At 50.8% G+C, this 13,938-nt stretch overlaps 1 protein-coding gene across 19 annotated transcripts in view; it reads right to left on the minus strand.

The window, feature by feature from the left end:
- The window catches only part of ARHGEF10 (Rho guanine nucleotide exchange factor 10), a 131,651-nt gene that overhangs the window by 34,816 nt on the left and 82,897 nt on the right, over positions 1-13,938 (minus strand). For all 19 annotated transcript variants that reach the window (XR_011498907.1, XR_011498908.1, XM_070500140.1 and 16 more), the window contains 4 exons: positions 2,910-3,025; positions 2,400-2,527; positions 2,124-2,224; positions 530-651 (listed from right to left, as the gene is read on the minus strand). Coding sequence is in view for 17 of the 19 variants with exons in the window: in XM_070500140.1 (XP_070356241.1) it covers positions 530-651; positions 2,124-2,224; positions 2,400-2,527; positions 2,910-3,025 (467 nt within the window). In the remaining 2 variants the exon portion in view is untranslated. The remainder of the gene's footprint in view (positions 1-529; positions 652-2,123; positions 2,225-2,399; positions 2,528-2,909; positions 3,026-13,938) is intronic.

The following is a 13,938-nucleotide window of genomic DNA, read 5'->3' on the forward strand; positions in this document are numbered from 1 at the left end:
CACAGGCAGTGGTCCCCCATCAGCTGTGGGGTCTACAGGAACCCAGGCTCCGGGTGTGCACGTTGGCCCGAGACCAGAAGTGAGAAATGATGTATCGTTTCCTAAAGAACCACCCACAGGTCTCTGAAGGCACCGTCTGTCATGCTTCCATCAAGAGCACAGGAGTGTTAACAAAATGCCACCCTGGAGACGGGGCTCGCTGTAGCAAGGACTGGATGGACACGAGGCCTCTAATTATGACCTGAGCACCACCAAGCAAAGGACAGACAGTGGACAGATGGGGATGCATGTGCCCTCGTTTAACCATAATGCCTAGAAGGTGCGTGCTGCAACGAGGAAGCCCCAGCACGGGCTCCAGGACAACAGCTGAGCAGAAAAGCAGGTTTTTGTCTTCAAACTACAATGATCTTGAAGGATTTCTAAACAAACTGCCCCTGCGGGAGTAGTGAACATGTGACCTGGGGAGACAGCGCTGGGACCCCTGCCCTCACCGGCAACTCCCCGAGCTCCGGGACCGCCCGCCCATCACCTTGAACTCCTGCTGCTTGGCGACCGTCACTGGCATGTGCCCGACGAGCAGAGGGTGTCTCTCCTTCTTTATCTGATTCCCGTCATCCTCCACGCAGAACCAGCCCATGTGGTTCTCCTCCTCTGCGGTCACATTTGAAGAGAAAATGAACAAGGGCCGCACTGGCTGTGCTCGTGATGAAGCCTGCCCTCCAGCGGGGCCGTGTGGGGACAGGGTGCTGACGCTCAGTTTCCAAGAAGACTGGAGAACTGAGTCGTTTGTTGAAACGGTACCAGCTTTTCTTATGGAAAGGCTGTACGTCCACTGCTTTATCTCAGACAGCGCTCTGGCCCCATCTCAGCGACGCCCCCGACCTCCCGTCCGCTCTTCCCAAACCACGGACGTAACTGGCTCAGAAACCTCACTGCGTAAACCACCTGGGTCTATTTTTCTTTATCTTTGTTCATTCTGTTTTTCCCAAAGCAACTGGGATTTTAGATTCAAATGCCAGGGATATACCGAGAAATTTCTTAACGTGGTATAATACCAGGGGATAAAAAGGACAACGAAACGAGGAAATAGTTCACTACCAAAGCAAGTGGTCAATCTCGGTTCTAAACGTGTAATTTATCTAAAGACAAAGGGGGCTTATTTTCAGGGTCAACTTATTCTCTTTGGAGGGGTGGCTATTTCCTCATGTGCTGAGTCACTTTGAACCTGGCTTGATACACCACTACATTATTCAGGGACAAAGAAGGGGTTGAGTCACCACTCCCCTCCCATTGGGCACAGGCGGTTCTGGAAGATTTCCCCTACAGGATAAAAGTCCTTCCTAATTCCAGCGCGCTGGGGTGCTGGGCACGGCTCCATTGCCTGGTTCTCTTCCGTAGTGTATGTGAGCTAACATTTTCAGATGGTCTGCGTCTGAAAGAGGATTTGACACACACACACACACAGGACTTCCCAGTGTGTTCTGAGTGACAGATGTGCGTGTGTATAAATTACAGATACACACACGTCAATACATCATATCACTATCTATGTACCCATCAGACATGCAGACCAAAGGAAGGCTGAAGGGACAAAGGAACAAGGAAACCACCACCAAGCCACTCCCATCCCGCACAGCACGACAGGACTTGTTTTTCGCATCAGGAGGGTCTTCAGTGACAATTCAGCCCAGTGCCGTATTTTGTTTCACGGGCGAGGGACGAGGGACGCGCTGAGAACCTGACTTCCCTGACACGTGGAGCCACACGCTGACAGACGCAGGCTGGACGCAGGGTTGGGACCCGACCCACAGGCCTGTCACCTGTGTTGACAATCTCAACTGATCTTAACGTTTTCTTTACAATCAAAAAAGCAAGGGCTTTTTTTCCTACAAGCCCTAAATGATAATATAAAGGTCTTAAAAATCACTTGTGCTGGGGTTGACTTTTCCTGTTTAAAAATATTCTTTCTGGCAAGTGGATGAACACGGTTTACGTCTCGACCGTGACTTTATCCTCCCCGAGGTCTATATTTCATCATAACGTAGAAAATGCTAAGGATTAGGAAACGTAGGCTGTCTCTTGTTTGAGCACGCCTCACTTAGCTTAAATCGACCAAACCTTACCAAGGGCCAGCTTGGCCATCTGTAGGTTGTTGACCCAAGACTCTTTGATGGCGGGCGTGAAGGTATTGAACACAGCTGTAAAGAAAGTGGGCCGCCCAGACCTGCCGGGAAGAAGAGAGAAGCAGCCACTTTAGAGAACGCGCTCCACCGCGTGACATCAAAGCACACTTTGTGCCCGTCCCACACACTCTCGGAGCCAGGAGGACACGCCCATCATGACACAGAGCCATTTCTGAGCACTGCCCGACCACGCTCCCTCGTCAAGTTCCTACTGACTTGTCCTGCTTCCCCGGGAGCTGCAACTGAATTCGACAGCAGTCGGCGGCCCTGATTTCCTCTTCCTTCTTCAGAATCAGTCTTTGTAAACCTGACGTCCAATCGTGGGCGACTGACTGGTTTAAGTTCTGCGAGGGAAACAGAGAAGCACGTTTTAGAAGCGTTAATGAGACAGGACCACGCTAAGGAGGAGAGAGAAGCAGTGTTGTAATATGAGAAACTCAGGGAGACCAGCGATACTCGTCTCTGATGAGAGGAAAGAAACCCTGGGGAGTGAGGCCACACGGGGGCTCGGCAGAGGCAGGTCTAAGGACCGATACTCGAGTCTGCTGCAAAACGCAGGGAAGTCAGGCCATCGAGCTGCACGCTCCACCACGGGAGCAAACTCGCCATCAGACCGACTCATAGCAAGCATCCACTGTCACTTTTGGCAGAACCTGGAGACACGATCATGTACTTACGACAACTGGAAGCTGAAAGGATTTTGAATCAAGCGGCTCCGACGGCTACCTGATAGTTGCCTTTAAGGTTTCCGACCAGCTGGGCGATCTGACCGACTACGTTCAAGTCATGCAGCAGGTTTTGCAAATCCTGATACAGCTGTCCCGGCCCCATGTAAACTCTATCTGCAAATAGGCAACAGAAAGAAGACAAACCTGAAGCACCATTCGCTCCAAAGCTTGAGGGAAGAAAACACTAAAATTTTAGTTAATTTGGAATTGTTTAAAAGTGCGTATTTTCAAGCGTTCAGTAGCTTTTCCGTTCCTAGCGCTTTGTGAAATAACTTTAGACTTACAGAAAAGTTGCAGAAATAGCCGTTAGTCCCCTCCTGTACGTCCCTCACCCCTTCGGGATGTTGAAGTCTTACAGAACCACAGAACCGTTGTGAAAACAGGAGTCACAAGGACACAACACGAGGGACTCATCTGCAGACCCGTTCACATTTCAGCGGCTTCCCCACCCAGGTCATGTGTCTGGGCCTGGAGCCGATCCGGGCCCACAGCGCCATGAGCTGTCACAGCTCCTAAGTCTCCTGCGGTCGAGGTCAGCTCCTCAGGTGAGCCTGGGCTTTCACGACCTTGACATTTCTGAAGGACGCTGGGGAGTTGTTTTATAGGACGTCTCACAATTTGAGTTTGACTGATATTTTGTCCCTTCTAATATTTTTAAATCATTGTTGAGGTAATTACTATTAGTAAGAAATACCTAGAAATGACATTTAATCTGAACCAAATTTCCAACAACTGGGGTCATCTGACCTCAAAATGAGGTCCCCAGTGATCTTTCTCTATAGTTTAATGAAATAGGGTAGAAATGAGGTCTGCCATGAGCTGGGTGAGCAGAGTCGCTCTAAGTGCCCAGGTGAGGACACTCAGGGTCGGCTGTGGGCCGCAGTAGGTCATTGGCAATGTCTTGTCATTTACGCCCACAACAGGACCATGGGCACAGAAGAGACTTCCCACCTCCCATCTTACTGATGAGGACACTGCCTAAGGTCATACACTTACGACAAAGCCCATGATTTAAACCAACACACAACAATGCCTGGTCTCTTTTCCATTTCCCTATAAATACACTACCTGAGGTCACCTCGCCAGCAAGGGATGGAGAGGGAATTCAAATCCAGGGAGGAGAGGAGACCCATCTGGGTTGAATAAGTATCAGTTTCTTGAAAGCTGTGTTTGCACAGGACCGGCCTCATGGGTGTACAACCTGTGCATTAATAAAGTTAACGCAGCACTGATCGTTCCAGCACAAGGCGGTGTTGGGTCCATCATTAAAAGTTTGTACATAGGGCTGGCCCGGTGGCACAGCGGTTAAGTTCGTACGCTCCACTTTGGCAACCTGGGGTTCACTGGTTCAGATCCCAGGCATGGACCTAGGCGCTGCTGCTCAAGCCATGCTGTGGTAGGCGTCCCACATATAAAATAGAGGAAGATGGGCATGGATGTGAGCACAGGGCCAGTCTTCCTCAGCAAAAAGAGGAGGATTGGCAGCAGATGTTAGCTCAGGGTTAATCTTCCTCAAAAAAAAAAAAAAGTTTGTACATGTGAGCAAATATGTGTGTTATTAGCTAAAAATATTTTAAATTATAAACACATTGTTAAGGAAAAATTTAAAGTAAAGTTGATATATACATACAACCACTGGGACAGTTTTGCAGGTACCTGGGGCCATGTGCTCAGAAGAAACCAAGCCTTGTAATGAAGGCTATGCTGTGGACGTCCTGACATTCTTAGTGATTATGAGCAAGGGGCCCAATGTTTTCATTTTGCACCGGGCCCAGCAAAGTATGTGGCTTGTTCCCTCCTTCAGGGCATACAGTATATATATATTGATGGCAATATATACATTAAAACTGAAAGACACACATATTTCCAATACAAACATTTCAGATATGTAGGGGTCTAAAGAAAGTTGCTGCCTGACAGCAGAGCAAGATAAACATTTATAATTCTGCAGGTCCTTCACGTTAGAGACGACTCTGTGATATTCACGCATACAGCAGGCCTGATTTTTATTACCTATCTAGACAAATTTTATTGATTCACTGCATCTCAAGTATTTTCAAGGAGTCTCACCAAAACAGGAGCAAGCCATTCCAATGGTTATTTATATCAACTTGATTTTTCCTTAACAGTATGTCTATAATTTAAAACATTTTTAGCTGATAACACACATAGTTGCTGTCATTTATAAACTTGTGATGACAAACTCAACAAACACAGCCTCATGATGAAATTACAAGTCCTACATTAAATTTACTAATTTGCCTACATCTATTTTTTATTTTATTTTTAAAATGATCACGCAGTAAAACTGACCCTTTCACTTTTGGTGTTTGGCTCTACGAATCTTGGCAGGTGGGTAGATGTGTGTCACCATGGCCGACCAACCCACAGAACCCCGCCCCTCCCCAAGAACCCCGTCACCTTCCCTCAAGAGCCACCCGCCCCATCCTCACCCCTGCCAACCACTCGTCTGTTCTCCATCGTTTTAGTTTTGTCTCTTCAAGAATGTCGTATATAAGAGTTTATGCAGTATCATGTCTATTTTTTTCAACACATAAATAGTACATTTATGTTTGTATAGGTATTCGACTGGTTTGCCCTTTGTTAGAAGAAATCCCTTAGTTTGGGAGGACAAAGTCTAATTGAATCATGATTTCATTCCTTCGGAGATGGTAAGAAACCACGGCGGGCTCACGCACACGTGTAAGGAGCAGGCTGCGCCACGAGCAGCTGAGGGACACTGCTCCAAGTTACTCATGGCCCACCTTTGAAAGATGACGTGAACAAGTGAGGGGGAGGCCCTCGCTGGAGAACGCCAAGAACCTGACATTTGTGCTGGAATTTGGAAAGCAAGTGTTTCTCCCTCTACCAGACCTCCTGGCGAGTCAGCCACGCGTTAACACAGAAAACACTTTCCTCTTCAAACAAGAGCCTCCGAGAGAGACGGCCAAGCTGGAGAGGGGCGTTCGCAGTGAGTCAGCGGAAATGCTGTGTTTTCCTGGCCGGGTCTCAGCATCCAGGACTCAGGAGCTCCACCAGGAGAACTCCCGGGAAGACATTTAACCCTTTTCCTCGTCGGTTTCTGCATCGGTGGAGCAGGGACAATGTAGGCAACACTCTCCTGTCCGCCTGAGAGCCCTGCCTTGAGCATCAGATGAAATGACGCGTGTACGTAAGCAACCCCTCTGTTACGTACATTACAGAGATACGTATAATTTCTTGTAACATAAACCTAAGGGCCTGTTCACTTCACCACTTGTCCTCCTTCCAGAGTCCCGGGCACCCGTTTACCATCTTCCTGTATTTGGACCACCGCTGGCCTGGCCAGCAGTTCATACCTTTCCATTTTTTCCATCAAAGCACACCCTGCTATGTTCCATTCCTCCAGAATTAAGGGATTTTCTTTTCCTTTGTCAATTAAGAAATGATGTGCTTCTCACTGCCTCACAGGAAAGGCGAGGTGGGTGACATTTTAAATCGGTGGGACTTTTGGGGTTCCCTAAATCTCAAAATACATGTGACACGAAACCTCAGGGGACGGCCGTCTCTCGGCAGTCAGAAGCAGCCCCACATGAGAATCCCACTGGAGGCCACTCTCCTGGCCACAGACATCACCAGAATTCACTTACAAAAGTTATCAGTTACTGGATTCGAGCTGTTTAAGTCTTAATCAAAGGATCTAAGTTTTGAGGAAAACTAGGCAAACGGTTAGCACATACAAAGTTTTCAAGCTTTTGGAGTATTTCCATGAACAAATTGGATAAATGGTGAATTTATACACACTTCAGCATTAACACTTACGTGACCAGTGGAATAACTTGGAAGTCTCCTGGGACCGCCAGGGAGGAACAGTTCAGAGATTGAGAAGAGATGGAACTCTGACTTCTGTTTCTAAAATTAAGAGGCTTTTAAATGAAGAGCATTTTTAAAGCCGCGTCCCTGCCCGGGCGGCCGGCACTGCAGGGCCCCGTGGTCCCGCTGCAGGCGTCCCCCAGGCCCAATGAGTCTAACCAGGGGGAGACTGCGGGGGACGATGCGGCAGGAGAGGGGACGAGGCTGGAACGAACCCGGGCACAGTGCTCCGGGCGGCCGGGCAGAGGGATCACAGGACGGGCTGCAGAGAGCGCGTGGCGGTCTGCAGAGTTGGGGACAAGGACACACGGGCCAGTCCGGAGCAGGCAGACCCAGGAGACAGAGAGAAGGACAAGCACAGGGCAATCGGGACAAGGGCCCTGTGCAGCTTTCACACGAGCCTGGAGTTCTTGTCTCCAGGAACGTGGATGAAGACACCCCGCTGGCCGCCCCACGTTCTAGCCTCTTCCGCTGCTTCAGCAGGAAGCAAGCAGGGGTGGCCGTGGATGTGGTGCGCCTGGAAGCCACGTTCCCGATGCCGTCCGTCAGTCTGACATCTCGTGGGGATGACACAAACGTAGCCAAGACGTCGCCCCGTCACGGGAGGGGGAAGAAACATTCTCCCTGGTGAATTAGAGCCCCGGCCATGTTGAGACCTTACCCAACACATGGAAACACGACGCAGCTCACGTCTCTCCTTGAGCATCAAGGATGCATCGGAGGCAGCAGGTTGGGGACACAGGGAAACACAGAAGCAGCAACGCGGGACGACGCAACCAACAAGAACGCTGCATGCCAGAAACAGGGCGTCCCCACCAAACCAATGGGACACAGGGCAGTGAGTTCCCCCACATGTTACTTTCAGCTCAGTTTCTGTTTCCGGCCCAATTTCTATAAACAACAAATCTGCAATTCAGCTCTTCGGAGAGGATTTCCACACCCAACCCCGTGTCTGCCATTCTGAGGTCCGGGGGGCGCGCTCCGTGGCTGCACAGGTGGAGGATGGCCCATGGCTGCAGGAGGGCGTCCATCCTCTCAGCCCGCCCGTCTCCCTGGAAACCCCGCCACTGGTCTGAGGACACAGCGTTGCTAAGCCCAGTGGAACCTCCGTGGCACCCGTGGCCCAACAAATAGCAAGTCTACCCAGAGACTCTCGGTGCTGAACTCGGGGCTCCTGAGCGGGCTGCCTCCGACTCCGCTTTATCACATGGAGCGACCTGGGGCGTGGGAGAGACTCCAAGTGGAGGAGGGAAGAGGGCAGAGGACGAGGACGAGGAGGAGGAGGAGGACATGGGCACACGGGAGCCCTGCGGATGGGATGGAGGGAACTGAGGGACAGGGACTGGTGAGCACACCACAGGCATGGCTAAGGGGACCCGGAGCCGGGTGGGATGTGAAGAGCCCAACTGGGACCAGAAAGGCAGGTTGGACCCCAACACGCAGTCTCCAGTCCTCAGGAGAAGCATTCCTGCCAGAACTCTTTTTTGTTTTTTTTAGGAAGATTAGCCCTGAGCTAACATCTGCTGCCAATCCACCTCTTTTTGCTGAGGAAGACTGGCCCTGAGCTGACATCCATGCCCATCTTCCTCTATTTTCTATGTGGGACGCCTGCCACAGCATGGCTTGATAAGTGGTGCCATGTCTGCACCTGGGATCCGAACCAGTGAACCCTGGGCCGCCAAAGCAGAACATGTGAACTTAAACGCTGCGCCACCGGGCCGGCCCAAGAACTTCTTTTTTTTAATTTAGAAAAGTCTGATATCTTAAAAATCAAGGACTAATTTTTTTATTGCAGTAGTATTGATGGTTAAAATCGTAAATATTTAGTGCACAATGTGATCAGCGGACACACGGTACAGCTGACGAGTCTTTCTCACCTCTTCCTCCTCAGAGCCGGGCGGGGTCTCTGTGCGTCCCTCACCCTCCAGCGCCTTCTCCCTCCCGGCTCCCCCATCGTGCCCTGTGCCCATGCCCCCCTCGTGCAGGCAGCTTTGCAGCAGAGAACCACGTGTGCCCGTGCTCTCTCCAGTGCAAGGCTGCTGCTACACAGGGGACTAAATTTAATAGGGAACTGTCCTCTTCCTTTCTCAACAGAATTGACCAAAAGCCACATTTCCCTTGTGGCTGGAGGTAAAGTTTGAATTTACGAAGTCTACACATCATCAGTGCTCTTAACAAATTACAGAGCACAGAGCCGTGCGGTATAACGAAATCGGCTTTATTCTGTTCCAAAGGTTTGGGCTGTGAAAGGCTTTTAGTCCGAGGCTGCGTTTGATACCAACTCGGGAACTGCTGCCTGTTATCTATTAGCAGCGAAGCGCTCAGACACAAACTGTGAGTTGAGCTGACGGTTTTCAGCCGGTTTCCAGGGTGAAGGCCAAGGCGGGCAGGAGGCGCTGGCCTCCCACCGGCCGCTGAGGCCAGTTTGCTTCTGAAACGAGAGCAGAGTGTGATTCTCCTCCGTCTGCTACACAGGGAGCAGCGGGGACCCTGCACCCAGGAAACGAGGGGCCGAGACGCTGCGCCGACCTGCAGCCCGGAGTCTTCCCGTCCTTAATGCTTAACACTCAGCCAGAAGGCTGAAACCTAACCACTGCCGAGGGCTCCCGTGCCCTGACTAAGGAGCTCGGGATACAGAAAAAATTACGGAAGGACAAGAAAAAATAGAAAGCAAACCCCTGTCTGCATCCTAGGCTTTTTTATTTCCTGGCAAACAGTCTCTTTGAACAGGTGAGGACTGCTAGGAAAGGTCTTAAATAAGAGGCTAGCAGGGGGCCGGCCCAGCGGCGCAGCGGTTAAGTGCACACGTTCTGCTTTGGCAGCCCAGGGTTTGCCGGCCCAGCTCCCCGGTGTGGACATGGCACCGCTTGGCACGCCATGCTGTGGCAGGCGTCCCACGTATAAAGTAGAGGAAATGGGCACAGATGTTAGCTCAGGGCCAGTCTTCCTCAGCAAAAAGAGGAGGATTGGTGGCAGATGTTAGCTTAGGGCTAATCTTCCTCAAAAAAAAATAAAAAAAGAGGTGAGAAGGGCCGACTGTGAGCCGTTTGGTAAAATAACCTAAATGACATTGTGCCAGAGAAAGAAGGGCCAGTCAGAATGAGTGAATCGGACCCCAGCTCAGCCAGGAGTCAGACGAGAGAGAGGAGCCAGCACGAGGAGTAGAGGCAACAAGGTGGTCGAGAATGACACTGGACAGTGGCTATGACCAGCACTGCAGGGGACATCCCGATACCGCACCTCAGAGAGCAAAATAAATTCCTAAGGACTAAAGAGTTCAAAGCAAATATATAAATCAGGTGAGTGGTGCCCAGCCTCCAATGGCTCAGGGGAAAGTACACATGTGAACAGAAGAATCACCATGGAAATGACAGCTTCAACCACACAAAACGTAAAGCTTCAGCTTCCATAAAATTATAGGCATAAATAAAATTCTCAACCACATAAAAACAGGAAATAATTTTCTGTGAAGCTTATACACAAAGTACATTAAAACTGATAATATTAGAAAAGCCCAATAAAAAAAATGAGCAACTCCCAGAAGAAATACAGGGGGCTAATTAAACACATTAAAGTGTTCATTCTCACTAGGAATCAAAAGGAAGCAAATTCGAACAGCTATCAAAGATTTTCTTAATTAAAGCAAATTTGAAAAACTTTAAAAAAAATCAACCAAGTTTCGTTTGGGGATCACAGTCATGTATAGCTGATGGGAAGGCAAACTGGGAGAAAGTTTGTGAAAAGCAATTTGCAAAACACATGAAGAGTCTCAAAACACTCTAGCTTTGACCCGGGAACCCCACTTCTAAGGAAATCAACACACTGGTTTATGGCAAAGATGCCCATATGAACTAGGTCCCTCTGGTTCTTCTGTGTGGGATGCTGCCTCAGCATGGCTTGATGAGTGGTGTGTAGGTCCACACCCAGGATCTGAACTGGTGAAACCCAGGCCACGGAAGCAGAGTGCACGAACTTAACCACTCAGCCACAGGGCTGGCCCCTGTAGCATTTTAAATATGCAATAAACTACGGTACAACCACGAGAGAACGTCATGTAGTCAGTTTACTGGCATGTGTTCAGAACTGTCAACAACATGAGAACCTGGCCATCACACGGTCAGTGAAAACACCCACCAGCATCACAGGGGGTGGATCCACCTGCAGCACCAGCACTGGCTCAGGACAAGACCTGCATACAGGTAATCCTTGTCTGCTTTACCTTTTGCACTCTTTCAACAGACAGCAAGAACTAATTCCCAGGAGAGAGAGAGCCGTTTCTTTAATAGTGCCGTATAGAAACCCGAGTCTGAAAGGAGGTGTAAATTCAGTTCCTCCACTAGCAAACTGCGCTTTGACATGGAAAGTGTGGGAGAACCCTGGTTCTAAACCAGGGGTGATCCTGGCTACAGCTCAGGCAGAGGAACACTCTCTGGCTCCCAAACTCTGGCTGCCCCTCCTCCCAGGGCCGCCCAGCCCTCCTAACTCCAGCCTAGGGGACTTTGAGGGGTGAGAGATGGTGTCTAGAGGCTGCAACCGTGGCATTAAAGTTACAAAGGACACTAAGAGCCTCCCACTGTGATTTCAATGGTTTGGCTTTTAGAGTTTTAATAAAAGCCAAGGATTTAATAACATGACAAGAACATACTCATGAAGATACACACCAGGCCTCAAATTCGAGAGCACCAATCAAAAGAAAACTATCCCCATAGTTTAGGAGGCGTCTAAAACCCCAGATGGGATATTAACTTGCTCGACATGTAACTCGCATGTGTCTACATGGATGGGACATGCATACTGTGTACCAGCATGGACACACTGCCCACGGACACCCAGACAGACACTTGCACGCGAGCACGCTTCCACGCTCCCATGTGCAGCAGCCCCTACTTGCAGACACACACTTAATTCGCCTTCATATTAGAGGACACAGGTTTTCTGGAGGGTCTTCCCTATCAAAACATAGAGAAATGATTAATACACAAATGTGCCAACACATCCTTTATCTGGTATATCATCTGCAGTGGATAAACGATGACCTCTGCACTAAAGGCTGGACGTCAGGCCCTGGAACCAGACCAGGGCCCGCGTGGAAGGTTTCCGGGGAAAGTCAAATTGACTGTGACTGACAGCCACTCCTCCAAGGAGGGATGGAGTGTACGTTCAAGGACCAGCCATGTGGGCTGTAGGAACGTTTCAGGATCCCCACGTGGTACAGGGCAACGTGTGTGTCACACACAGATGACAGGTATTTCCTTCTTTGTGCGAACAACCCCTCCTGACCTCCTGTTGCATTCCTAAAGAAGACAGTGGAGTCTGAGGCACATGCTACTGACACCCAGAAAATTCACACCAGCATTTGTCCCCAAGGAAATGAGAGCCGGAAACAAACATGGCCACGGAGAAGGGGGCAATCCTGCACGTAGAGAGGTCCCACGTTTTGTGGCAACACCGCCTCTGTGAAACCACGTGCAGGGCTGTCCCGATGAGCTCCTGCTTTCTGTTCCACTCTGTCACTGCTGCCACTGTTCCCGCCCCACAGAGAGGCCTGAGGAGGGTCTCTGAGTGGCCGCCCTAGGGTGGACAGAGCCTTAGAGGATCCCCCCGACCCCCACTCCACTGCCTTGCCTCTTGGCTTCCTTATGAGGGCTCTCACTTTGTTAAAGCATGAATATTTTTAAAATGCAGGAAAAGAGAGAAAATAATACATGGTCACATTTTCACCCTCCGCCCAGAATCTGGAGATGTTAGCATTTTGCCGTATGTGCTTCAGACGCCTTTTTTACCGAAAGAAACCACATGCGAAGGTGCGACAACCTCGCCCACCACCTCCTTGCCCCTCTCCCCCATCCAGGACAACCATTATTCCAAAACAGAGACGACACTCCCGTGCTTCTGTGGGTTCATTCACCGTGCAGGTGTGGGGCTGGCTCTGGGACACCTGTGTCGGACCTGCAGGGCCGGCCTTCGCTGAGGGGCACTAACAAGCATCAGCTACAGACAACCCCATACCCCTCCTGTCAGCACCCTCTGTGACACACGGACCCACCTCCGGAGTCCTCCCGGACACGGCCTCCTGCTGGGGCAGCTGCGAGAGAGATGACCGTTGTCCTCAAGGACACCAGCTTCAGGCCACTATCAGAGGGCCGTCTCTCGAGGGGTTCCCTTCCAAAGCTCGCCCCTTACATGGGGGACCACATGGAAAAGGTGGACCGGCTCTGCCGGCTCAGTGTGCTCTGGAGGGAACTCACAGAGGCTGCTCCAGACCTTTCACAGAAGCCCCACCCCCTGGAGGGGCATCGACTGGCCGAGTCGTGTCTGCCTCAATATTCATCCAAGAACTTCGACGACTCCTTGGAGCCCCTGTGACTCCTGGGAAAGACCCAGGCGCTCGGATCTTCCACAGGAGGCCTGGCCCCTGTGCATGGTTCTAATGGTGCGACCTTAGATGGACGGCGAGGGATTCTCCTGCCATGGCAATCCGCGAGATGCGCCGGCTTGTTCCGCTCTGAGTCCCTTTCGTTCTAAAGCACGGCCTGGAAGGTGCTGTGTCTCCCATCACTGAAGTCCGACCACAGCAGGCTCCTGTCCTCCTGCCCTCTGCCCTTCCAAAGCCCAAAGATGCCCGCACACTCAGGGAGCGAGGATGGCGAGGCGCCGACAGGGGGCTGCACCCTGGAAAGGATGTGATGGAGACACAACGCCGTCCCTGACGGGGGCTGCCTGTGGCCCGGCCGGAAAGCTCTGCAGAGATGGGGAGGGGAGCATCTGGACGAAGCCATCACTTCTCCCCAGGCCGAGGGCAGTCCCCCTCGACAGCGTGATGGAGAGTGGTTTTCTATTTTCAGAAATACAACTACCGTTTCTCCCTCTGTCTTGTGAGAGGGGTCAGAGTCAGGTTTTCTGTCAGGTGCTGAAGCCGCCCTCCGTCAGGTTCGTCTCCATGTGAAAACCACAAACAACGCCTCCTTCCTCCCAATCTGCCTTTTGTTTTTTGCTCATTCATGCTTTATTTTGTTTTTCAATTGTGTTAACTGCTTTTTGTCTTAAGTTCCATGGGGACTCCTTCCACTCTCTGCCCGGCCCCGCCCCAGTCTCTGCACCTGACAGGAGGGTCTGCCACTCCCACTGTTGCTAGCATCCCCCTCCTGGAGTCTCCTCCCCAGAATTTAAGGATG

The sequence above is a fragment of the Equus asinus genome, chromosome 27 (genome assembly GCF_041296235.1).
Source record: "Equus asinus isolate D_3611 breed Donkey chromosome 27, EquAss-T2T_v2, whole genome shotgun sequence".
Taxonomy (NCBI): Eukaryota; Metazoa; Chordata; class Mammalia; order Perissodactyla; family Equidae; genus Equus; species Equus asinus.